The following is a 27198-nucleotide window of genomic DNA, read 5'->3' on the forward strand; positions in this document are numbered from 1 at the left end:
CCTGTTGTATGGATGTGAGACACAGGTGATAACAAAAGATTCAAAAAGAAGAATATTGGCATTCGAAAGGAGTTGTTATAGAAAGATTCTGAGAATAGGATGGATGCAGGTCACCAATGAGGAATTATATAGGAAGATACAGCTGAAAGAGAACCTTCTGCAGAAGGTTGTAAAACGGCAGCTGCAACTATTTGGACATATTTGCAGAATGAACGATGAACGAAAAATCAAGACCCTAGTATTTGGCATAATGGATGGTTCAAATAGGAGAGGCAGACCCCACAGAGAATGGATAGATGATGTAGTAGATTGGTGCAGAGCTAGTCTATAGAAACTAAGCCGCTCTGCACTGGATAGAGAAAGATGGAAGGAAATAGTGAGAAAGGCATCAGACACCAACGGGTGCTGAGCCCACGGTTATTGACAATGATGATGAGTTTCCCTGAACTCCTCAGTATGTTTGGATTGTACAGAATTCACCGGATTTGCTAGCATCAGACGATTGTATTATATTTTCTGCTTGAGATTAATAAAGAGAACCATGTGAGGATCAACATGGACACGTTGGTATTGTTAGTGCAACAGGAATCCATGAGATGGTGCATGACTAGTTCAGTCTAAGCATCCCAGCCTGTTAGGCTCTTTGCCAATGTCTACATACAACAGCATCTCCTTAGAACACATGAAGGCAGGATCTACATACCATTGAACTGAGAAAGTAACTCATCCCAAACTCAATATGGAGCTGAAATTCCACACTAACCAGTTGGGTAGTTGCTCTGGCTTGCTGTGAGATAAAAGATGAAGAAGGAAAAGAAAGACAACTAGAACAGCTTGAGAGAGATGAGAATCCTGAAAGCATCCATCTTCCAAAAACACATGAAAGACGGCAGAGAGCAGTGAAAATTTTCTAAACAATCTGAAAAGACACCTGGAAAATATTTTCAGCACAATCTAAGCCAGTGTAAGAAGAGGATGGTACAACTTTTTTATAGACATGTATTTATTGTTATAACACAAGTTTTTGGTGTTGCTTATAAAGGTATTGTGATAGCAAAAAGTATTGTATTATTAGTAAGAACATTAAATTTACAGCATAATTAACCAGTGGAACAACATACCGAGGGACCAGGTGGATTCTCCATCACTTGCAATTCTCAAGTCAATATTCTGCCTTTCAGGGAGGTATTATAGCTGAGACAAGTTCTGAGCTTGATATAGGAATAGGTGAGTTTCTATGGCCTTTGTTATTCAGGCAGCTAGAACAGATGATCACAGGGTGGTCCCTTCTGGCCTGAAAATCTATGACTCTATAACTCAATTTTAAATGTGATTTTTTAACTTGACAGCATGCCTTTATCTCATTTTTCCCTTTCTTGTATCTCTTGGCAAAGCTTGTGCCCTTCTTTGGATTTATTTCCTAAAATAAATATTTCAGTGCTCTTCTGCTTAAAAAACAGATGCAGACAAATATTCACAGTAATTTTACAACAAAAACTCAATCTATATACCTAAAGAGGTAGACACATTAAAAGGGAAACAGATTTCAATAGCTGTATATAGTCTACAACAGATGTATTTTGATCATCACTCACAAACACGTTTTTAATATACTCATCACCACAGACTCTTTTACAAGAAGAAAACTTTTGAGTACTTGGGTATTTCATATACCATTTATTTTGATTTGTATCCAGCACTTATATAACAGAGTACACATAATATGCTATTATTGATACAAATATTAGATTAGTATCAGTCCAGTGATTTAAATAATGTAGAACCACTAAATTGATAAAATCATATACATAAGTCTCTCCAGTATTTAGAAGTAAAGAACATAAATCAAAATGTAAATAATCTTCTCAGCTGCAGTGCCTATTCAATGGAATTGGAACATTGTCTGATAGATTTCTGTTTCCAAGTTCTTTTTAAAGCAAACTTGATCTGTATAAAATTTATCAACACATGTTCAAAAAATAGGCTCTTTCTGAGGAATTAATTAGATTTTTTTCCATTGGACTTTTTGCACAGATTTTATACTTGTTAAAGTTGCTGGGTAGACTGTCCTGGTGAATTAAGCCCTCTGTTTATTCACAGAATTATTCATTGTCTGGTGGGACTACATGAGAAGGTGAGTATACAAGTTAATCTTCCATACCCATTCAGTCTTGACCTTTCTTTTGGACTCTCAGAACTTCTGATGATGAAGTTTGTCCCTCTGAGTCCTGAACAACCTCATGTGCCATAATCTTTAATAGAATCAAACCCACAAGCCACTGAGGTTAATGAAAACAATTGCTGTGACTTCCATGGGTTTGGATCAGGCCCATAATCCATTGGACGGCCCTGAAATGCTGTCTGTCTGTCACTGCTCACATGGGAATATATTCAAATCAGCGACTTAGATGGAAGAATTTTATATACCTCCCACTAACAATCCCTTGAGCCATGTGGTCTTCTCATAAGCATAACTTGGATTCATTACATTCTTTGAGCCTCAGCATCCTTGCTGGAAATGCAAAATGTTCAATTCTATCCTTGTATTTAAGGAAGGATTCAGATACCATGAAATGATTAAAATGATTCTTAAATTTAAACGTTCACAATACCACAGAAACAAGATTTTTACTGTTTGGAAAAAAAACCTAGTGAGGACTATTAAGCATACACAGTTTTCACTGTGGATGGAGCCATCGTAAATCCTCTTCAATTATTTAAGGCTGGGTTAAATAAGAGTGTGACAAAAATACAGGGTTAAATACTCCCCTGTATACATCATTCCCTTTGAGATTACTGGGGGCTTTACCTGTATAAGAATGGCAAGATTTAGCCCATGATAGTTGTTGTCTTATGTTATTTTGTACAGTTATGCCGAAATGCAACAACCCTGGCACAAAGCCTCAAGATTAGCAGAGGGAGCTAAGTGAGATTGGTGGTGGAATTTACACATAGGAACACCTACAAGACCACAGAAAAGGAAGCAAGACTGTTAGCACAGTCTTCTGCATAGTTACTGACATCTCTACAGCTACCCCACAGCTCTTCCAAGGTGATCTTAGGTCAGGGGATTAGATCTGGTCATGCACGGTCTTGGTCTGCTTTGGTTTGGCCCCAACAGCCCCATCCATGTTGGTCTATTCCAAATTGGCACAAAAACCCTGCTACAGAGTTCTGTGGTGTACATGCTCTCTGTGAAGCCACCACACACATTTTCCCTCCCTCCTCCCCCGGCCCCATCAGTCATACTGTGTATTTTAAATGGTGCAGAAAGCCTTGTGTAGGACTTCCACATCTGAGTGACTTATACCCTCATTGTACTGCAGTACTGTTCACCTCTGTCGTCATTTTGTTAGGTATTGAGGCAAAAAGATTACCTCGAGATTCATTAGACACAGCAACTCTATAGTGTATATGCAATACAAACACTACCTTAAGATGTTATTTTCTTAGCCTCTTTTGTTCCAGTTAAATTCTGAGTTTTTAAACAATTAGTGAGAAATACACTTAAATTTGAAAGATGGTGTCAAATCCTTAAGCATTGTCCCTGCAATTCAGTCCAACTGGGCAGATCCAATTAGAAGCAAAAATTTTGGGCTCTGGTTGTGGCTGGACTTGTGCAAGTGGGCAAGGTGGGGAGAAGACAAAAGCAGAATTCCTCCCCCCGGCACCCCTGCACTGCGGTCTTGATCCAACTCCCACTGGGGTTCCTCCTGTGGATTCCAGTGAACTCTGAATCAGACACCAAACTAGGACAGCAAGACAGACGCACTATCATCCCTAACCCCAACTCAATAGTAGAAACAGAGCTCACTGGGCAGAGAAGCCCATTGTCCTTCTCAACACTACTTTCCTTATAACTGCAAGTGATAAACAAAGCTAACAGAACTGTAGGTTTTATTGCTGCTGAATTCAAGCAGACAAGTTACATTCACCAGTCATGGAACCTGCAAGTTGACTATTGTGGCAGTTTATTTTTGTTTAAATATAAACAAACAAGTGTACATAGTAATTAGGTATAAGATCCAAGATTTTAGTCTGTGGTGTAACAAATTTGGGCATATCATTCGAGCAGGTCTAAATTTGCAAGTGGCCCCTATTCTTTTAACCAAAATCAAGCGTCAAGCGTTCTGGAACCTAGTGGTGCTTGAATTCTGGAGCTAGTCTGAGGATCTCTAGTGCAAACCTCTTTATCCAGCCCTTCTTTGCTATGCTTAGCACAGAGCTACCATAGTCACTTGATTTGACACTAATCTATCACAACAGGAGTATAAAAATAAGCCCTGATGATGATAAAGTTTCTTTTGTATCCTCAGAATACTGCAAATATAAGTCACACATTCTGTGCACAAGATAGGCCAGACGGGAATGAGTGTCAATTTTTTTTTACAGCTTCCTTGAGCAGACATAGTTATGCTGATTACCCTTCCTACAGTCTTTTGCTTGCCATTTCCCTCGCCTCTGTACCAAAACACAATTCTTTCCTCGCTTTGAAAGGTAAGGTGGACTTCTTCTCCAGTTTGTAAAGGTGACAGGTTCTCCTGCATTCCACTCCCAGTGGCCAGGATTAACTTGGTCATTCAAGCCTAATATGAATAAAAAAGATGAAGTCAGTGATATGCATTTTGCCTGCAGTCTGAAGGCTCCTGCTATAAAAGGAGGCAAGACTTCTATTCCTCTAGTGAGAAGTAAGAGAGCACACAAGGACTGCAAGTGAAATATAGTGTAACTTCTGGTAGGATAACTAGTACCATCTGAGCAAGGAGATAGCATCTTTTCTCTCAGTATTATCCATCCCAAAAATCTCTCTCCATTTCTCTATACTTTGGGTGCATCTACACTAGCCGGCTACTTTGAAGTAGCTGGAATAACGTCAAAATAGTACGTGTCGCGTCTACACATGCCGTGAGCTATTTCAATGTTAAAATCGATGTTAGGCGGCGAGATGTCGAAATCATTATTCCTATTTGTTCAATGTCAAAGTAGGGCATGTGTAGACGATCCATGTCCCGCTACGTCGAAATAGCGGGGTCCTCCATGGCGGCCATCAGCTGAGGGGTTGAGAGAGACACTCTGTCCAGCCCCTGCGGGGCTCTATGGTCACCGCGTGTAGCAGCCCTTAGCCCAGGGCTTCTGGCTGCTGCTGCAGCTGGGGGTACATGCTGTGTGCACGGGGTCTGCAAGTGGTTGTCGGCTCTGTGGATCTTGTGCTGTGCAGGCCGAGTGTGTCTGGGAGGGGCCCTTTAAGGGAGCAGCTTGGGGCTTTGCTGGCCCCTTATTTCAACGGGGAGAGCTTGTGTGTGTGGACGCTCCACATTTCCTTCCGGGGCAGCTCCTTTCGATGTTCTCCATCGCTACTTCGACATTGAACATTGATGGCACCAGCCCTGGAGGATGTGTAAACGATACACGTTGCAGTAGCCTATGTTCTTACGTCAAAATAGGCTACTTCGACGTAGTGTGCCAGTGTAGACGTAGCCTTTATGTCTAAGTTTTTTTCTTGTGCTATTTATCTTAATTTCCCTGGTAAGCAAATTCTGTTCAAGAATGCAACTTCAAACTTTATCCCAGCCTCCTTGTGGAAATATATTTCTGCCAGCCTTTTAACATTCATACAGGACTTGTCCAAACTAACAAAATAATTCATGCTTGAAAACATGTCAGCTAACAATTTTAATCATGGTATTTCACCTACTGCAGGTAGAGCTTAACACCTTTAAAACATTCATTTTTTTTCACCACAAACAACTATTATTTAAAATAGCTTTAGCTGACATTTTCAGACATATCCTAGTCTGGACAAGGCAAGATGGAAGTACGTGAACTCATTAAATTTGTTGGGCCTTACCCCCTTTTTTTTTTTTTTTTTTTTTACTAGAGCCTTAAAGCACTAAGATCAATGGAGTAGCTCTAGCACAGAGGTCAGCAACCAAAAGAGCAAAAAGAGCTAGTTTTCCAATTCAGTAAAAAACTCAACACTTCAAGAGCCACGACGCATGTGAATATGAGACAGAACTTAATAAGTAATATCAAACCATACTTTTTGTAGCCCTATTTTAAGAACAGCACACACACAATGATTTGTAATGTAACACATTTACCGCAGGACGTTCACAAACTTTCTATTTCTTCATACTTCATGTGTGTGTTTATTCCACTGCCTTCCTAACTTTCACTCCTGAACCTTCTGTCTCTCTGGAGGATGCTAGGGGGATTTAGCCAATGTTTCGAGATCACACATTGTTTTCTGTTTAGATAGGAGTTCATTTGGAGGCTTTTAGATGTTCATGATTTACTGAAAATAATCAGGAGGTCATTTTTTTCTTTGCAATTACAGTGTCTGGAGCTGCAAAGAAGTCCTTAAAGACCTGCATGCAGCTCTGGAGCTGCAGGTTGCAGACCCATGCTCGAGCATAAAACTCATTGGTGGGAGGGAAGGATCAAGACGAAATGTCTCTTTGCAATATGGATGTGCAGAAATGGACAGGTGCCTTATACCTTCCCTTTTATATATTTCTTTGAAGTATTCAATAAAAGCAACTGAAGAAAAAGGACAATGGACCAGCTGGACAGTTAAGCTGCATTCCTGTGTTCCCAGCTGAAGCCCACAGAAAGGCACTACAGTAAACCCCTCGAAACATGTGGCTTCAAGGTGCGTGTAAGTCACTTTAACATGAAATAAGCACAACTTGAAGCTGCTCTGTGGCTGTCAGCCTGCCTAGCTGCCCGTGGCTACAGGCAGCTAGGCAGGCTGAGATCCCTTTCTCACTGCCTTTCCCCAACTGTGTGGCTGTCAGCCTGACAGTGGTGCCACTGGGGGAAGGTAGGGAGAAGGTTTTTAGCCTGCTCAGCTGTCCGTAAGCAGGCTCAAAACCCCTTTTCCTGCCTTCCCCACCACAGTGCAGCTGGGAAAAGGCAGGGAGAAGCAGCCAGGAAACTGATCAGCCCTGTTGGACTGGTCAGTTTCCTAGGACCCGCAAGCTGTGGGGAGCTGGGATCCAAGTGTCAGCCTGGTTCCCAGCTTCCCACCCCGACTTGTGTGAAAATTTGAGTTACGTGGGGGTTGCTGGAATGCAACCCCCACATAACTTGGAATTTTACTGTAGTGCTCTCCAGTAGACAATCAGACTTAAAAATATTTTATATACTCACCTATCCAAAAGGGTTTCCTTCCACTGAAGTTCCACAGCCACTGCATGTGTTGTTTAGTGACCACACTTGTTAGACTTCCAAGATATCTAGACTCAAAAAGAGAGGACAAAATACTCAGAATTATGCAGTGAGATGTCTTTCCAATTGACTTTTCCATACTGAGTGTTTATTCTACCATAAGACACATATTAACATCGTATATTAAAGCTCGATGTTTGGAGTAAAGAATAGTTTATTTTAAATAAATTTATCAAAGATTTACTTTTAAAACTTATGTCCACCTGGCAACAAGAATTTGAAAATAGGGGGTTTAGTTTCTAATGTAAAATTTAAATTGACCCTGCTGTCACTAATCAATTACATAAATAAACATATAGTTATTTGATACTCATATGTGATATTTTAAACCCGAACTTTAATTCAGTCACATGAAATACTTTAATATGGCCTTAGAAGTAAATGTAATTATTTTGGTGGGTAAATTGTTTTGCAAGCAAAAATTGTCTTGTAGGTAAAGTCCATATACCCTACAAATACAACCATGTTCAGAAATCTGGTCACATTATGGCTCCATTTTGTAGTCCAAACTATCTTTAAACCATGTCCCAGGACCAATGCTAAAACCTTGGGTAAATAAAGATTAAATCCCATTTACATTTCAAAATGGAACTGTATTATAACTGAATCAGGAGACCATGGGAGTATAAACATTGAATCATAGGGTTGGAAGAGACCTCAGGAGGTCATCAAGTCCAACTCCCCTACTAAAAGCAGGATCAATCTCAACTAAATAATTTCAGTCAGGGCTTTGTCCAACTGGGACTTAAAAACCTCTAGGGATGGAGATTGCACCACTTTCCTAGCTAACCTATTCCAGTGCATCACCAACTTCCTAGTGAAATAGTTTTTCCTAATATCCAACCTAGAGCTCTCCTACTGCAACTTGAGACCATTTCTCCTTGTTCATTCATCTGTCACCACTAAGAACAACCTCTCTAAATCCTCTTTGGAACCCCCACTTCAGGTAGTTGAAGGCTGCTGTCAAAGCCCCACTCACTCTTTTGTAGACTAAATAGACCCATATCCCTCAGCTTCTCCTCCTAAGTCACATGATCCTGATCATTTTTGTTGCCCTCCATCGGATTCTCTCCAAGGTGTCCACATCCTTTCTGTAATGTTGGGGCAGGAGGTGGACAGGACTGAATGCAGTACTCTGGATGTGGCTTACCAGTGCCAAATAAAGGGGGATAATCACTTCCCTAGATCTGCTGGCAATGCTTCTACTAACACACCCCATATGTCATCAACTTCCTTGGCTACAAGGGCATACTGTTGACTCATATTCATCTTCTCATCCACTGTAATCCCCAGGTCCTTTCCTTGCTCAGCCAGTCACCCCCAGCCTGTAGCAGTGCATCAGATTCTCCCATATAAATGCAGGACTCTGCACTTGTGCTTGTTGAACCTTATTAGATTTCTTTTGGTGCAATCTTTCAATTTGTCTAGGTCACTCCGGACCCTATTCCTATCCTCCAGCATATCTACCTCTCCTGCTAGCATAGTGTCATCTGCAATGACAATCCATCCATCCCTTCATCCAGGTCATTAAAGATATTGAATAAAACTGGCCCCAGAGCCGACCCTTGGGGCATTCTGTTTGATACTGACAGCCAACCAGACATCGAGCCATTGATCACTACCCTTTCAGCCCAACAATCTAGCCTGCTTTCAATCCACTTTATAATCCATTTATCCAATCCATACAACTTTAGCTTGATGGCACAAATACCGTGGGAGACTGCATCAAAAGCTTTGCTACACTCTTGGTATACCATGTCCACCACTTTTCCCATAGCCACAGAGTCAGTTATATCATCATAGTCATAGCAGAAATTTTTAAGACTTGTTTGATTTACAGTTCTTTTCACTTAGTTCAATCAGCAATTTAGCTGACTCTGCTTACATATGTTTTAAACCTTGGAACCAAATAATTTAACAGCAGTATAATTCCTATTTTTAATTGGTTCATGAAAATTCATTAAAACTAAATTTTTGGCAGTAGAAAGCTGCTTCACTGAGTTCCATAAACATGTGATATACACCCTAGTGAGCATAGCAATAAAGAGATAACCTCTTATTTCAATCCAAACAATAAAAGCACCTGATTGTATCCAGAAAAAAATCACTTTTATGGCTATAATAAAATCTAATCTAATCCCAAGAGCGGTCACATGCAAATACTGACTAAAAATCATGCTTGTATGAAGACATTTCTAATAATAACATGCAGGCAGAGTTCTAGACACCCTAAGAAAATGAGAACAGTTCTGAAGGTGCACATATGATAATAGCATTAACCTAGGATGGGCTCCAGTCAGTCAGGAAATGACAAGATAATGATATTTATGGAGCTGCTAAATGTAACTCTAACCAAATCCTAATTAAAAAGTCTGTACTGAAGAGGACATACTCCTGTATTTAAAATACAACACTCATTTGGTTGCAAATATGTACATTTGTAATTTTTTCTGTGTTTTAGAATCCATGCCATGCATTCAAAAGCATCCATGACTCCAGCACAATCCGTCCAAACTAAGGATTTTTTTTTTTAACAAAATGGTGCCTTCTAAGGATATTCACAGCAATCTGCAAGACATTCTACATAAAGGATTTGCTGAGTTTAGATCCTTTCTCCAGTGCATTAGGAAAATTTTGTACCATTGTACCAAACTAAAACTGCCCAGTAGCCAGTTGATCCAGATACAGGAAGGACCCCTACAAAAGAGTGGGATCCTCGGGTGATGCAGAGCAGCTGTAACAGACTATACATCACATACTTGTTTGAAGTAGAGGAGCAATGGCTGGGACAACCCCATACTCAGCTAGCCCAGGCTGTCATGTGGTAATTTAGGGACATTAGCACCAACAGTAGTTAACACAGCCAAACCAAGAACAAGGGAGTTCCAAAAGCACTGAGCAGTAACTAAAACATGGTCTTAGAGCTGGTATTAATTTTTTGGTATTATGGTAGCACGTAAGAACACCAGACACAGCCGGGCTTGATGCTGTACATACAAAGAAAAGAGATGGTCCCTGCCCTGAAGAGCTACCATTTGAATTCTAGCTAGTAGTAAGTGCTAAAGCATGGAGAATGTAAATAGTTCTCAGGCCAGTGGACTAGAGGCCCTGATTTTCCTGGACAATCCAGCCCCTTCATGCCACTCAGGCAGTGCAAACTGCATGGCCATAAATGTCCCCTAGAAAATTCCCCTTGTGGAAGGAAGCTCCCTAGTGGCCTAAATCAGAATGGACTCCTGTGCAAGCAGAGCCATGCTACACTGCTGCTCAACTGATTCAATGTCCCCATCCTCCTAAGCTGTTCTAACTGTTGACGGGTCTGGGCCAGTGTTGAATTTGGGAACTGTAAAGGAGCTCTCTTCCCTTCATGTCAAGAGGAACTTGGAGGCAGGAGAGAACTGAACGGAGAGAATCATATTCATAAACAGTTCTTTGACAAGTGTTGAAAATACTTCTCTTACTTGAAAGGAAAGTTCCCTTTCCATGAGTAACTCTCTTTTTTATGTATTAAACAGTCTTCAGAAACCCATGCATTGACATGTCTACATGGTCTATTGGAGAATAATATTATGCCATTAGCATTGCAAAAATGATGCAAGCTCGGCAGGGCATTAGCTATTTTTATATAACACAATGAATCTGTTTCAAGGGAATCATTTTATTATGAATTTTCATGACTTGTTGCTATTAGAGGGGCTGGGCAAACCGGTTCCTAAGCCATCCAGAGTGGAGATTCTAATGGGCAAGTATCATGATTGTGTCAAAACCCAATGCTGAGAATCCTGTCACTTTGTAACTAGAGCCTAAATCTGATTGTCTTCAGGTTCTTTCCTTCCTAATGGCCAGTCCCATCAGGATGTTGATATGGACAATCCTATGCACTGTTAAAGTATTATGCTTTATACTATGCCTTAGGATCTGTATTTATGTCTCCTAAGTGGGATCCAAATGTGCTCCAGTATTTTCAGCTGAGATGGCGGCTATTAATTTGCTTGCACTGTCTCCAGTTACAAACGGAAGGTATCCAGTGCAAGGATGTTTTTAGAAAGGATCATTAATTCAGCCATTCATTCCCCATCCTGAGGTGTGGATGACATATAATTTTTGTACTAGTATAAAAACTACTTTTGTTAGGGGTGTGATTTTCTTTAGCATTATAGTTATAGCAGCACAACTGCTTGAGTGGATACTGATTTTTTTTTGTGGCTGGGTATAATTTCATCCACAGTAAGTGTGAACAACTATATCAGTATCACTTCAGAGGGGTACCTGTGTTTGTATCTTTGCAAAACAAAGCGAACAGTTCTGTAGCACCTTAAAAACTAATAAGCTATATCAGTATAGTTAAACCAGCAAAACATGTTTGTTTAGCCAAGACCTGAGTGTGTCTTCCAGGGACTTCTTAGAACCTATTTATTTAGCCAAATTTGGGTTTTCAACCTTTTTTCCCATTTGAGGACCTACAAACATTTTCAAATGGAGGTGCAGATGTCTTTGAAAATTTTAGATATAGTCTGTGGACACCCAGAGGGTTTGCAGACCCCAGGTTGAAAACCACTAAGGTAGATGCTATAGAGTACCTTTTTTTTTCCTTTAAAAGGAATTAACCTTACTTGGAATCTTACTGCCACGAGCCAGCAATACTGTAGCTTAACTTTTTTAAAGAAATTGTGCATCTACCAACAGCTGTTTCCATAAAATTGGGAAAAAGTAAATAATCCACAGAAAAGTTTTCTCAGTTGAAAACAGTGTGGTGAAATGATGTTTTATACATGTTCTGTAACTGGTTATTTCACTCAAATTCAAGTTAAAGCTAAACTCATTTTTGCTCTAACATCACCAGTAAAATAACAAGGGGCCATGCTTGCATTACTTTGGGAATGAAACTGCTGATCTGTTCCAGTAACAGAAATAAGAAAATAGAAAAATAAAGCCAGCACCTCAAAATGAATTTAACATCCTCTGAGACTGGGACCTGCACATCTGTAAGCCATTTGTTTGGGGTGGTGGTGGGGGTAGGGGAGAGAAACACTCATTTAACAAGATAAAGCATCTTCAAACTGAATTTTCTGACATTAATTAAATGATCACAACTCATGAGAGGCTTTTCTGGGTTTTTTTGTTTCGGTTTTTTTTCCTTTTCCTTTTGCTTGTTAGTTGGCTGATATAGTATGACTCTTCCTCTTGGAGTTCCATACCAACTCATACTCACCTCATTTAATTATCATATTACACACAGTTTTCCAGTGGGAAAGAAGTCCCTGCAGGTTGACTTTCCAGAGAACAGAGATCGGACTAATATCATTTAGGGACAGTTCTCTCCCAGCTAATGGAATGTTAAAGGGATTTCTGAGAGAAGGTAATCAGGATCTGCTGGCCTGACAGCTCTGGTTGGGATCTTATTTGGAAATGGAGAGGAAACGGGTCGTTATACGGCTCACATTACTCACCAGGCAAAAAAAAGTCATTTGCCAATATAAGAACATAAGAACAGTCATATTGGACAGACCAAAGGTCCATCTAGCCCAGGACCTTGTCTTCCAACAGAAGATTGTCAAAAGAAAACTGCCTCAAAACAGCAGAGAGATTAGTCGAGGAAGTAGAGCTCTCTCTAGCTTTTCCAGTGTGGAAGCAATAGGGTTGGGCAAGATCTCTCCCTCCCTTTCACTTGCAGGTTGGGAGGAAGTATGCTGTATTGCCAACCTCAAGCTTTCAAAAGATTACCAGTGTCAGATCCACTGAAATAATGAAGTTAACAAAAATGAGGTTTCTTTTATTGGCCTTCTCATTTCTGACCATTTAGGGCACATCTGGGTCACACTCTCCCAGCTTTTTTCTATAGCTAAGAGGCCTAGAAATTTTCTTTTTCAAAAAGGGAAGCTAAGACTCTGTTGTAACTGGAACCGGGGTCCAGGAACTGGAACTTTATGACCACCTTGAGACTCATGATAAAAACTGCCAGAGATGGTCACACTAGGTGACTTTTTAGTTAGGATAAGTAAATGGTTTGGATGTAATAAGAACTATGGCCTAGTCTTTGCTAGTTGTCCAGAGCAGACTCATTTGAAAGCCTGGAATCAATTAAGAAGCAGTTTTTTCTCTATGCTCCTCCTACGGTCTTATTGCTCAAAAAACATATACGCCAGTTTAGTCTCCATTACCCTCTTTTCAGCGCTCATTCCTCTCTGTGGTACCCTTTATTTTACAGAATAGTTGTGAGGCCCAGAGGAGTACTTGTTAGATCCAATCCACTTTCACTTCTCATGCAGTCTACCACTTTCCACAATTTGTTACCCTCCAGCAGAGCTGTAGTACTGCCAGAATTGCTCTAGTACCTGAAATCCAGGGTTGAGCTTTGCATTGGCACTTTAGAAAGCTGTGCTCTGGCAGCTCTTCCTGGGCATTATCAAAGCCCTGGGATAAGTCTGCATGGCAGCTGGGCGGTATGATTTGCAGCAGAGGTGAACAGAACTAGTGTGCTAAAACAGCAACATGGGTATTGTAGCACAGCCAGCTGGCCACCCAAGTTCAGATTCACGAGGTCAGGTGGGCTTTGACTTGGGTGGCTAGTTGATGCCACAACACTCATGCTGCTAAATTCAAATGAGGGCCCTAAGACCTTCCTTGTCCCACCTCTTCACACTCTCCCCACCCCCAAACCCTCAGCATTGGGAAGCAAGCTCAGAGTCCACTGACTGCATCAAGGGAAAATCGACTCATAGTACTTTAAGGTCAGAAGGGACCATCCTGATAATCTAGTTTGACCTCCTACATACTGTAGTCTACAAAACCTCACACCTCTACTCTTAAGATAGGCCCTAAATTCTGTCTGAGTTATCAAAGTCCTCAAATCAGGCTTTTAAAACTTCCAGTTATAACATATCTGCCACTTACACTAGTTTAAACCTACAAGTGGTCCATGCCCCATGCTGCGGAGGAAGACAACGTCCCCTGCCACATATCTCTGCCAGTCTGATCTGGGGGAGGGGAAGAATTCCTTTCCAACTCCAAATCTGGCCATCAGTTAGAAGTATGAAAGAAGTAGCTCCAGTAACCTGAATGAAGCAGGCTAGGAGCAGAGAGGGAGTAAAGAAATGGGCCACAGAGGTAGAGAGGCAGATGGAAGTGGGGTAGTTCATTCCCTGAAAGTCCAAAGGAGAATTCTGCTAGAACCTTCTGGTTGCTGCTGCCCCTGCCGTTACGCTTCTGTGGAGCAGTCAAAGGAATAGAAAGACTTGCACAGCCCCATCAAAATCCAGAGCCAAGTGAGGGGGAAGGAACAGAGGAAGTGCGCACAGGGACAGGTTCTAGTCCCCAGCTCTTCCCCAGCCATATCTTCAGGAGTGACCCTGGTCCAAACCATCCCTCACTCCAGTCATACCACCTCCCTCTAGTTAGCCAGTCGTAGCCCTCCACCCCTTGCCATCCCATGTTTATGTCCCTGGCCTCTCCACTGTCCTCTGTGACTTGTGCTTTTCATCTTGACGCAGCTGACTCAACAATTCCACCTCCATTACCCTTGTCCCAAAGCTTCTTATCCAGGTTGGAATCAGCACTCAGAGGGCTGCTATGGACACAAAAGGATCCTGAAGAACCAAGCTAAGGATCTTGGGGAATGACCCATCTACTTCCGTAATGCCCAGGCGCTTTATTCCAGGAGTGGGGACCCACTGGTCTGTGGGCCACACTTGATTCGTCAGGGTTAGCTGGTAGCAGGCTGCCAGACAGCTTGTTTACCTCAGCATCCAAGGGCAGGGAGTTCCACAGCTCCTAATGGCTGCAGATTGCTGTGCCTGAGAATGCTCAGATGAACAAACTTTCTGGCTGTCCACCAATAGTTAACCCTGAAGAACCATGTGCAGACCACAGGATGGAAATTCTCCACCCCTACTTTACTTCCTCCTCTCCTGCTTAAGTCAAGTTCTGTTTTTTTTAATCACAAAACTGTGAGCCCAATGAATGGCTGCTGGATGTGTAAGTAACTTAAGTCTCTGTGCACAGAAATACAATTTTTATAGGACTAACTGAGCCTGAGGCTCCCCTAAAGTAAGGATGAAAGCTGTGGTCCCACCCTGTTCCCATATTGTGAGGCTTACAGGATAAAGGGATGCAGACACAGTAGGTGAAGAGAATAGAAATGGAGGAAGAAATGCACCACCATACATATGCTCTCTTGGGCTCCAGCACTGTAAAGCTTATCAGAACATCACTGCTCTCCCAGATTCCACTGTAGGTAGAGAATGAACAAATTCACCCTCCTCACAGGGTTATGCTTGGATCAGACAATGCTAAAATCATGAGTCAACCACCCACACCCCAAAAAACAAAAAAATCATAAGATTATTTGGACATTTCATGCATTTAATCCATTTAATATCAGGTTCTCTTCATTTGCCTTCCAGTGTGAAATGAAAACTGGATAGGCTCAAACTTATCCCACAAGTTGGAGGGCTTGAAATGTTGTTTTTAAATACAAGCCAAAATTCTCATGGCTTCAGATAACTCCAAGAACAAGTCATTTAAGCAGAAAACCACCACCATATATGGTGAGACGCAATAAAATTCTAACAGCTGGCAACACGGTTATTGTTGGTCCTGCAAAGATGTAGTAAGCACAAAAATAGTGGGTCACAAGATGGATGGTGAAGTATATCAGAAATTGAATCTTCACTCTCCACTCCAACTCCTCATTCAGTGATGCTGTTCGGAGAAGTGTCACAGCTGCAAACACAGCATTGCAAGAATGGAAATCCTGAAGGAGGAGGAGGTAAGAATCCAACACAAACAAACATTTTGAGATTAACTTTTCTTGGATTTTTATGTTTATATTAGTCCTTGGACTGGGCCAGAACCCTTGGCTGTGAAGCATCAGTGGAACGGGCATTAACAGGATCAAGTGACCCGAAGAAGCAGCTCCATGAAGGAGCATCACCCAACTACCAAACAAAATGATTAATTTGAAAAAAGACTTACTGTTCTCGGCAAACCCGAGCAGCTGTATTCCAAGTGACTTTCTGATCTGTGACCAGGAAATAGCAGCTGCTGCCATGATGGCTCCATCCAGATGCGCATTTTTTCATACTAACATCCTGAAACAAATAGATTGCTCATGCTGAGAGGCTATATCTATATTGGCTCCTCCTGTTCAAAAGGGGCATGCAAAAATGGCCAATGAGAAATGCAAATGAAGTGCTGATTTACATATTCAGAGCCTCATTTGTATAATGACAGCCTCTCGCCGTTCCAGAAGTGCTGTTTATGAAAGCCAAAACAGCCGTGTAGACAGCGTTCCTTTGAAAGGAAGCCCTGCTTTCAAAAGCACCCTTCTGCCTGAAAAAAATTAGGAAGAAGGGTGCTTTCAAAAGAAGGGCTTCCTTTCAGAAGAACCCCATCTACATGGCTGTTTTGACTTTCGAAAATTACACTTCCAGAATGACGAGTGGCTGGCATTATGCAAATAAGGTACCATATATGCAAATCAGTGCCTCATTTGCATTTTGATTGGCTGTTTTTGCAAGACCCTTTCAAAAGGGAGGGGTCAGTCTAGACGTAGCCAGAGTGACTTGTTACTAGCATTAGCCTTCTGAAAGTGCTACCTTACATGCCTCTTCAAGATCCAAATAAACACAAGCATTTGTTTATATTAATAAAACTGAGGGACTTGTTTTTAATTCAGCATTTTCAACTTTAAAATATGCATGCAACATTCATCTAGTGGAGTAAGCATGCACAAGGTTGAAGCAATTACACTACATTCTGGGCTTTAACTTCCCATAGGGTGTATCCCAAAGCACCTCATGCTTTCCTCAAAAGAGCTTCAGGCTTCAGCTGTGGGATAGGAGATGACATGTTTCAGGCCTCACCCCCATGTGATGTGCAATGGCTCAGAGCTTAACCCCCTCAGGGTGTGCCAGGGCATGGGGCTTTTGCAGTGCTTCAGGACTCAGGGCTTTAGGTTTGTGGGGCTAGCCAGGGCTCAGGGTGCCTGTGGCAATGAGGACTTGGGGCTTTAAGCTACAAGGCTGTGGCTGTGTTCTTGTATCTTGTAGGTTTGAAAATACATAATGGAGCTCTGCTCTGCACAGCTCCAGGTGAATTTTAAACCCAGGACATATTAGTGGCAATTTGACCACTTAGCTGTTGCTAAATATACCTGGTACCATACTTGGAAAAATGAAACTCCAGTGCTAACTTCTATGTGCTATGCAAAGGCTGCTAATGCCAATGATTCTGTTGCACAGATGATGCAGTGGAGGAGTTAATATTAAAAATACATATGTAAGTTCCTGCTTCAGTATTGCTACTTCAAAGCACATCAGAACAGTAGCAACCCAAGCTGGTACCACTGGCTTGCCCTTTTGTCATTCAATAAAGTCAAAGATGTTTATGTTTTAAGGTAAGAAGGGACCATTATGATCATTTACTTTGACCTCCCAAACAATAGGCCATAGTATCTCACTTAGTAATTCTTGTATGAACTTGCACATACATTTTAGACAGGCATTCAACACTGATTTAAAGACTTCAAGTGACTGGGAATCTACCACAACCCCTGGAAAAAATGTTCCAATGATTAATTGCCCTCACTGATAAAATTTACACCTTATTCCCAGTTTGAAATTGTCTAACTGCAACTAGCAGCCACTGGACTGTATGTATTTGCTAAATTAAAGAGACCTCTGATATTGATTCCCTGTATGGGTACATAGAACCTATGATCAAGTGAGCTTTCAACCTTTCTTCAATAAATTAAATATATTAAGCCCCTTACTTCTCTCACTGTAAGGCATACTATCCAACCCTCCAATTATTTGTATTGGATCTTTTCCAATATATATGACAGAAGCAGCCAGGAGCTCCACTGTGCTAGGCACTGTGCATTAGGGGTTTGCTACACTGCAATTTAACCCTAACCACTGACCCATGCCAGCTGATTCTGGTTTGCAGAGCCCTATAGGCCTTTCCACAAGGTATTTTAGTTTATTGTAACAGAGGTTTCGAATTTAGTTGATACATTCAGGCTCCATTTTGGATGAGTTCTACAGTCATTGGGTCCTAGAACGGGCTCCAGCCCAAGCCCAAACACTGACTCTACAATTAAACATCTCCCATAATCCAAGACTCATGAGGCTGGGTCAGCTGGCCAGAGGTGGATGTTTAGCTGCAGTATAGACATAAGCAAAAAGATGATGACATACTCCTTGTTCCAAGAGTTTACAACCTATTTCAGACTGTATGACCAATACAAGATAGAATTAGTTGCCATCTCACAAAGGCCAGTGTGGAGTGACCATTGGAGCCAGCCAGTTTCCTTAGGGATTTAGGTCCTGATTTTCTGGTGTGTCTGAGATATGCTCAGAGTAAATATAAGGAGGTATGCATAAGGATGGCTTTAAGGGCTTTCTAGATGAAGAATTAGTGCATTGCATATGGGGATGTAAAGCTACAGCAGTCAAACCTTTTGCACACTAAGCCTACATCTACAATAGAGGGGTTTTGCTGACAAAATTCACGGAGTGTCCACACACAAAATGCGTTTTGTTGACAGTACGTTGACAAAAGTTGGCAGTTTTGTTGACAGCCTTCTGCCTCTCTCCCATGAGGCAGAATGCCTTTCTCCATGGAATCTGTAGACAAAAAGCTGTGTGGATGATCTGGGGGCCTTCTGTCAACAGACAGGGCTTTGGAGTCATGGGGCAACCTGTCTTCTGTGCTTCCGGTCAGCTGTTCTGTCAAGACAGGGTCGGACAGTCCAGCCACAATCTGTCAACAGAGTGGATCGCTTTTTCAATCCATTTTTGTGTGTCGCTGCTCTCTGTTGACAGAAGTTTTGTCTTCTGACATCTGACGAAGTGGGTCTTTGCCCATGAAACCTTATGCTCCAAAATTTCTGTTAGTCTATAAGGTGCCACAGGACTTCTTGTTGTTTTTGACGATACAGACTAACATGGCTACCTCTCTGACACTTGTCTTCCGACAGTGACTTCTGTCAACAGGTCACTGTAGTGTAGCTGTAGTCTAAAGGTTATGTTTACACAGCAGCCTTATTTTGGAATAAGCTATTCTGAAAGAGATCAATGAAACAGTGGCAGCTGGCAATAAGCTGGGTGCATGGATCCCTAGCCACACTGCATCCTCTAGTAGACAGGAAGGGGATAGAATGGTAAGCCAGTATTGCAGTACTCAATGATCCTGCAAAGGAAGCCCAGGTAGCCAGGCGTAGGGCTGCTTTGCACCACCAGAGCAGAGCAGAGCAGAGCAGAGCAGAGCAGAGCAACCCTAACAACATTGAATTAGCCCTTTATGCTTCATGTCAGATATTTGCATCATACCAACACGTCTGTTGGGGTTGCATGCATCTGACAGACTCACATTCCTGAGGCTTAACGATGAGGCAAAGCTGCTGCACCTTAAGACATTGAAGAATGTCATGTCAAGAAATAGTATTTTGACCATTTTTTGTTAAGCCTCCTTGAAACTTACCACAAAGAAACGTTCCCTTTACTCATCCAAAATGTAGCCTGAATGTATCAATAAAACAAAATCTTTATTACAATAAACTAAAATCTTGTGGAAACGATTATACAATTTCACATTGGAGAAGCTTTAAATTAAATGCACGCAAAAGGTAGACAACAGTTACCTTGCTCTTTGAAGTCCATAACTTCCATGAAATTCCATCACACTGAAATAAGCTTTGGGTGCTTTCTTCTAAATGCAAGAGCCCCGCTAAATCAGGAGTGCAGCTCTTTGGAAATGAGAGGATGAGGTCCTGAAAAAGGAAATGCTATTTGCACATTACAGCAAAAGATTTATTACTTCAAGAGTTTATGCAATGCTTAGGTGCCAACTTACTCAGAACCCTGGGGATGCTCAATAACCACTCCATCCCTGGCCCTGCCTCCCCCACGTTCCATCCCTTCCTCCAAGTCCCCTCCCTGGGCTCTTCCCACCCCTATTCTGCCTGTGGCCATCACCATTCCACCCCTCCCCTGCCTCTTTCTGTTCCTGCTCCTATCGTCCCTCCCCAGTGCCTCCTGCATGCTGCTGAACAGCTGATCTAAGGCAGGTAGGAAATTTGGAGGAGCAGTTGCTTGGTAGAATCTGTGGCAGGTGGAGGTGCTGACCCATGAGATTAGCAGGGGGTGCTGAACACACAGTATTTTTTTCTCTGGGTGCTGCAGCCCAAAAGCACCCACACACTCTGTGCTTGTTGTGTTATGCAAATACTAAATTGATTGAGTTGTTAATTTAGCCACGTACTGGGTCTAAAGAACCAGAAGCATAAATTGTGGAGGCAGGGATGTGGTTGGACTGGAGATCTAAGGTATTAAATCCTCTCAGATAACAACTTGAGTTAGAATCTTTGGTGAAAACTATGAAACAAAAGGTTTTTGTACCTGTTGAATAGAGTGTGATTCAGACATCAAGTCTGCCTTATCAGCTTGTGGAACTACTGTCTTCCTGGAGGAGATCATGTTTATCTTTGTCTGACCTTGATCAATTATTGACTCATTTGCCTTGTTTGCATTAGCTGATGAGGTGTCATCCTCAACTTTGAGAGACACCAACCCATGATACTTGATGTTTAAAGTAACCAAAGACAAACAAACAAAAACACAGAGGATTACTGCTCATAAGCAACTTCAAAATTCTCCTCAAAAATGGAAAGGAATTTTCAAACACAAATTATTGTCAATCACGGGGAAGAGACCCAAAATTAAAAAAAAGACAGTGAGAAAGTGAAGTCAGTATTAACTACATCAAATTATTAAAGTTATTGTACATGCAGCTAAGGTAAGACACAATAAGGAAATAATCATATAAGCAGCCTACATTACAACATTCTTACTCTAAAAGCCAGATTGGTGCCATTTCTTAACACAGATGAAGGATGAACCTGAAAAGACCAGACAGAAAAGTGAATTTGGCATAACTACACAACATAGAAATAGGTTTCTACCTGAAGCTTTAAATTAAAGTCTTATTGGAGTTGCCGAAGGTAGATGATCTAGGTTAGCAAACACTGCAGATTTTATTCCTGGTTTTAATTTTTTTCCCCTACAATGGAGGCAGACATCATCTGAATGGGCAGTTAAACCTGAGGCCATGTCCTACATTACAGGGACTACAGCAGCATAGTTAGTGCACATTAGCTCTGATGGCATAATCCCATAGGAGAGACAACATAATGGATAAGAATTTTCTGTCACTGAGGCATTCCATCTCCCTTAGAAACATTAGCTAAACCCATGGAAACATTATTCCATCTACCAAACTGTGTTCACGCTGGGAGTTACATTGGTACAACTATAGCCAGGCCTGTCCTAGGGGGATGCAGGGCCCAGGACCCAAGCACCAAGTTTCTAATGTGAAGGGAAGTCCTCCCCACACCAGCACCACCCAGGTGTTTCCTACTCTGCCACTTCCCCATGGACCCACCCTGTACTGCTTCTTCCCACCTTGACTCCATGCTCACGCCTCCCAGTTTTGCTCCCTCTCTGAAGTGAGCTGTGCCCTTGTTCCTCTGTGCCCTCCTCCTCCCCGCCAGCACCTCCTGATGGCACGCAATATCTGATCCACAGCAGACAGTAGGCACTGGGAGGAAGGAGGAGGTTCTTTAGGAATGCTGCTGGTGAGTGCTCAGCACCAACCAACTTTTGCCTTACCTCCCTATGGGACCCCCCAAAGTGTGAGGCCTGGAGCAGTTTCCCCTATTTGCAATACACAAGTGAATTTTCAACCCACTGCAAGCCATAGCTCTATCGATCTAAATTGCAAGTGTAAACGAGGCTCAGCACACAAAAGTGTGGTCAAGGTCTGTTTACCTAACCAGTTAAAGATCACAATCTGAACATGAAATCTGCCTAGCAAGGTGTCTGCAGGTTCCCTCCCACCCCTTCAATTTAGGTAAATTTATTTATTGTTTTAGGTAAATAAATTTATTTATCCTTGTTTATTTTTGGTACCTTCATGATGACATGCTTACCTGCTCTAAACTGACCTAGTCCTAGTAATTTCAACAGAGCTCTGCTGCTTTACCTCAGCTGAGAATCTCCCTATTGGAATCTGTATTATTTGATTTGTTGTTTGATACACATTTCCTTCCTTAAGTCCACCTGTCTCTCTCACATTGACAAATCCTCAATTTCACAGACTGTAGAAGATCAGTGTATTCTTAAAACCTCTTAAGTAAATTCAGATAAAAGCAATATTTTAAAAAAATATATATATTCCCATCCCATCACTATATGATAGATCTGCCTCACCCTTCTGCCATTTCTGACTGCTCTAAGCCTCATCCTTGACAGATTCACCAAGCTGAATTCCTGTAACACATCCCCTCTATGCACCATCAGCTCCTTTGAAGAGGACAGTGGGATTCCTTCCAAGTGAACAGTGTCAGAACTGGAGGGCAATGAAGAGGCTGAGGAAACTGGAAACAAAATGTCTGTCCCCAGTACGTTGTGCATGTTTTGGCCAGAAGAATGGAAAGAGCTGCATTGACCTGAAAGCATACAAGATGGCAGATGGTCAGTTCTTTTTATATGAGCAGAGAGCTGGTCACATTGACTAGGGCACTCGAACAGCTTGTCATTAAAACCTGGATGATTTTTCATTTGATGTTGCTGATTTGCTATTTATTCACTAGTCCTCATTTCTCTGATTTGTTTATATAAGGGAAAACCATTCATACATGGTATTGTCTGTCAGTAAAACAATTACAACTATTTTAGCAAAAGTAAATAAAAGTAACTCCCTGCAAATCAAATGCACTAAGAGGCACCTGTTCACGGTACACATTTGGTCAATAGATTTTCACGTATAATTAACAATTCTAGCAATATTTATGCCCTAATGTTTTTCTCTGATCCCAAACAAAATTTTGTTGCCCTATAAATGAGCATACCTATTCTGCAGCATCCCCTTTTGACCCTTATGTGGTTCTGTAGCAGCTGGCCTCAGTTACCCTTTGCCCAGGAGATAATTAGTAATCCCTGTAGGGCCTTTCACACACTAATGTCCATAGAATACGATTAAACACAGACTCTTTTGTCCTAGTCTCCCATTAAGTATAACCCCCTCCTCTCCTGAAGGTCTGTCTATTTTGAAGCTCCAAATACAGTCTCTCAGGTGTCCCACTGGGCTGTCTCATCTTTCTGATGCCTGTTTCATCTCTTTCACAGTCCCTTTTCTCTTCAACTCCCCCCTGCTCCCGTCCATCAACATAGCCCATCAACCCTGCCTGGCTAGTCCTTTCCCTTTTGAGTCCCTTGAGCTCTCCAACTTCTCTTCTTGGACATGGGCTCTGTGGCTCTTCAGGCCACACCTTCAGAAAGCTTCCCCAACGCTGCTTCCCTCAGGAGTCCTATCAGGAGCTCCGCACCTTCTCAAACAGCTCCTCAGTTATTTCGTCTCCAGCAGCAATCCCCAGCTGTTCAACTATTTCTCTCACAAAGCTCACTCCCTCTCCTGCCTATTCTTCTCTGCCTTATAAATTGCAGGTATCCTTCCTATCAATGAATTATCAGCAGCCAGTTGGTCCCAAGCGCCAGCTTTACTGGTCATTTGGGTAGTAAGTAATCAGTCAGAGATGCCTTCTTTTTCACACTTTGATGTGGTCCTATTTCCTTCTCAGCTCTAACTTAAACTGAGTAATCTAAATTTACATCAGTGTAAACAGTAGAGTGACCAGATAGCACGTGTGAAAATCTAAGACATTTTTGCATGTGGAGGACAGGGATGAGAGACGGGTATAAGACAAAGTATCTACTATTGGGACCTCTGGTCACCTGAGTCACTAAAAAGAAAATCAGACCCTGAATCTTTAAAAAATACCTTTTCAAAACTAACCCTAATTCATTTTTACTCATCATACTGTTCTGCTAGGTGACCAGAGAGTATTCTTCAATCTTCAAAGAATTTCGCTGTCTAGATAATGACCTTTTTTAATTAGTGGAAAAATACAACAGTATTGTAGAACAACTGGAAAAGTCATGGAACAGATCTTCAAAGAATCTATTTTGAAACATTTTGAGGAGAGGAAAATGATCAGGAACAGTTAACATGGATTTATCAAGAGCAAGTTATGCCTGGCCAACTGAATTGTCTTCTATGGTGAGATAACACTCTTTGGATGTGGGGAAAGCAGTGACTTCATATACCTTCATTTTAACAAAGCTTTTGATATGGTTTCCCACAGTATTCTTGCTAGCAAGTTAAAGTAGTATGGCTTGGATGACTCGACTATAAGTAGACAGAAAACTGGCTAGATGTTTGGGCTCAATGGGTAGTGATCAACAGTTTGATGTCTAGTTAGTGGACAGTATCAAGTGGAGTGCCTCAGCGGTCAGTTTTCTTCAATATGATCTGGATGATGGTATGCACTGCACCCCAGGAGTATCCTTAGTCATATACAGAATATGCAGCTGCATAGGGCACCATTAAATTTAGTGGTGCCCTAAGCTGGATGCCTAGCGTCAGCTATGGGAAATGCCTGAGACTCTGCTCTGCCTCCCAGCCCCTGTGGTCTAATTATTCCCCCGCACCCTCAGCCCTTACTCTGCCCTGGCGGCTCAATCCCACAGCCCCAAAGCCCCTGCTCTGCCTCCCAGTACCAGCAACCCAGTCCCCAGCAGCTGTATCCCCCAGCCTCCTGCTCCAACTGACCCCCAACTCTGGTGTTCCAATCCCCTGGTTCCCTATGCGTCTGCCCTCCAGTCATTTGCACCCTGCTCTGTCTCCCAGCCCCAGCAACCCAATCCTTCCTCTGCCTCCCAGAACCTGTGGCCCCATTCCCCTGCCCAGCCTCCTGGCCTCTCCTGCTCCTCCACAAGCTTCTCTGTCCTGTTCCTGCCCTACACAGTCCATACTCTTGCAGACTTGAGTGCAGCCTTCATCCCATGGACCTGCCACCTGAACTGATGGGACATGGCCTGTGCAGGCTGCACAGGGCACTAGAATTCATAAGGCTGGCTCTATATCAACCTCAGCAAGTTTGCAGAACACAATAAGCTGTGGCGAGAGGCAGATATGCTGGAAGGTAGGTTTAGGGTCCAGAGGGACCTAGACCAATTGGAGGATTGGACCAAAAGAAATCTGATGAGATTCAACAAGGACAAATGAAGAGTCCTACACTTAGGATGAAAGAATCCCATGCACTGCAATAGACTGGAGACTGACTGGCTAAATGGTTGTACTGAAAAGGACCTGGGGACTACAGTAGACAAGAAGCTGGGTATAAATGAACAGTGTGCCCTTGTCAAGAAGGCTAACGGGCTATTGGGGTGTGTTGGTAGGAGCACTGCCAGCAGATCAAGAAAAGTGATTATTTCCCTCAATTTGTCACTTGCCAAGGGTTTATTTTCTTTTGTACTTGTTGCTTTCTTCATGCTGTGTTTCCTAAGAGGAAGAATACAGTTATGAGAGAGAATAAAAGGTCTGCCATTGTCAATCCCATTTTCTTTTTTTTCTTTTTAAAATAAGCATGTTGATCTGAAGGTAAGTGTTGTTAACATTTGTTGTTGAAAGTAAGTAGCTAGTCAGCCAAGATTACTTCATATTTTAAAAGATGAAGATCAAAAGAGAATACCTCCTTTTGAGTCCAGAATTTTCACTACAGCTTTTGTCCTGGTGCCAAGAACTGCATTCACAGGGGAGTTCAGAACTACTTCAAAGACCTCATCATCTTCCTCTAATCCGTCATAGGTAATTGCTATATTCCACATCTTCATTGACATTCCTACCAGAAGTAAACATTTTAATTATTCTTTAATTGCTATCTCAATCAATCTGGGTGTCAAAAATATTAATTAACATGTCTACAGCTAGAATGGAATAGCTTGTGTATGCTATTGTGCTCATACCAACTGACTGGACTCCTGCTGTTCTCCCAAATAATACTAAGAGACCAAATTTGTTCCTGGACAATGACGATTCAGTTCATGTGCACACTGTATAACAAAAAGCTGCCTTAGACTTGGGAAATGAGGAACACAATACATAGAGTTAGGGGTTCCATTGCAATTGTAAAGAGAAATGTGATATATTCTTTTTATTTTAGAAGCTTAATTATGCAGGACCTACAATTGTTTAAAATATTTGCATAACTAATCAAAAATTACACTGACTTTTTGTACTATACTTCAAAAGCCAGATTCTAATTTCAGTTATAAATTTTGAGTAAGTCATTGGCTTTAACTGAGCTATTTCAGATTTACACCAGTGGAAATGAGACCAGATTCTAGTTCTAATTCAAGGGGTTATTCAGGTTATTAGTTGAAAGGCCAACAAATAATCATATATTAAATTACAGTGTACTGTGTGTATGTAGATATATATTTATACACCCACACAGAGATCATTAGAAGCGAAAGCATGATGATATGCAAAGATCTTCTTCTATACTATTCCTTTCAGAAAAGTGGTGTTTCAGTGGATCAGACCCAGCTTACTGATTGGGCAATATTGTTATAGAAATCTCTTGGATTAGTTCTATCTTTGTGTACAAAACTGACACAGAATGAATGGATATTCCACATGTATGCATACATGCAAAATACATATATGAAATATTCAGTTTTATGCTGACTCTGTTGGCCTCCCATTTGTCTTACTCTTCATTTCCTAGTTACCTTTCAACTTCATCTCCAGTCTGAGGTTATGGGTTCTTATCCAACAAGCAACGTAAATATTCTCAGTGACTTGGATTGGCTCCTATGCCACCATGAACTTCCATTGTAATTTATTGCTATTATTCAGCAAGTCCATCAGAGTTGTCTCTGAGCATGTGTTTTTAATATACATAGCAGATAAGTCTACCAAAGTTAACTAATTAGACTTCTCCCAACAAGTTAAAAATAAACCTGAACAGCAGCATCTTCTCAAGATGAGGCTTGAACACAGAGATGACTTTACACGATGCCCTGAACATTAGCAGCTCTGGGGTTTCTGACAGTATAAATCTAG

The 27198-nt window shown here is 41.7% G+C and overlaps 1 protein-coding gene across 8 annotated transcripts in view; it reads right to left on the reverse strand.

Annotated features, from left to right (window-relative positions):
• Positions 1 to 851: 851 nt before the first annotated feature.
• The window catches only part of FREM1 (FRAS1 related extracellular matrix 1), a 100878-nt gene continuing 74531 nt past the window's right edge, over positions 852 to 27198 (reverse strand). For 5 of the 8 annotated variants that reach the window (XM_074994913.1, XM_074994915.1, XM_074994917.1 and 2 more), the window contains 8 exons: positions 25823 to 25972; positions 22500 to 22738; positions 21083 to 21130; positions 20631 to 20810; positions 19874 to 20002; positions 16204 to 16319; positions 7153 to 7238; positions 852 to 4586 (listed from right to left, as the gene is read on the reverse strand). In XM_074994913.1, the coding sequence (XP_074851014.1) occupies positions 4387 to 4586; positions 7153 to 7238; positions 16204 to 16319; positions 19874 to 20002; positions 20631 to 20810; positions 21083 to 21130; positions 22500 to 22738; positions 25823 to 25972 (1148 nt within the window). In that variant the 3' untranslated portion in view covers positions 852 to 4386. Of the gene's footprint in view, positions 4587 to 7152; positions 7244 to 9666; positions 9811 to 16203; positions 16320 to 19873; positions 20003 to 20630; positions 20811 to 21082; positions 21131 to 22499; positions 22739 to 25822; positions 25973 to 27198 lie in introns of all 8 variants that reach the window. The other 3 variants (XR_012645658.1, XM_074994916.1, XR_012645657.1) reach the window with 3 other exon arrangements.

This window comes from Carettochelys insculpta, chromosome 5 (genome assembly GCF_033958435.1).
Source record: "Carettochelys insculpta isolate YL-2023 chromosome 5, ASM3395843v1, whole genome shotgun sequence".
Classification (NCBI taxonomy): domain Eukaryota; kingdom Metazoa; phylum Chordata; order Testudines; family Carettochelyidae; genus Carettochelys; species Carettochelys insculpta.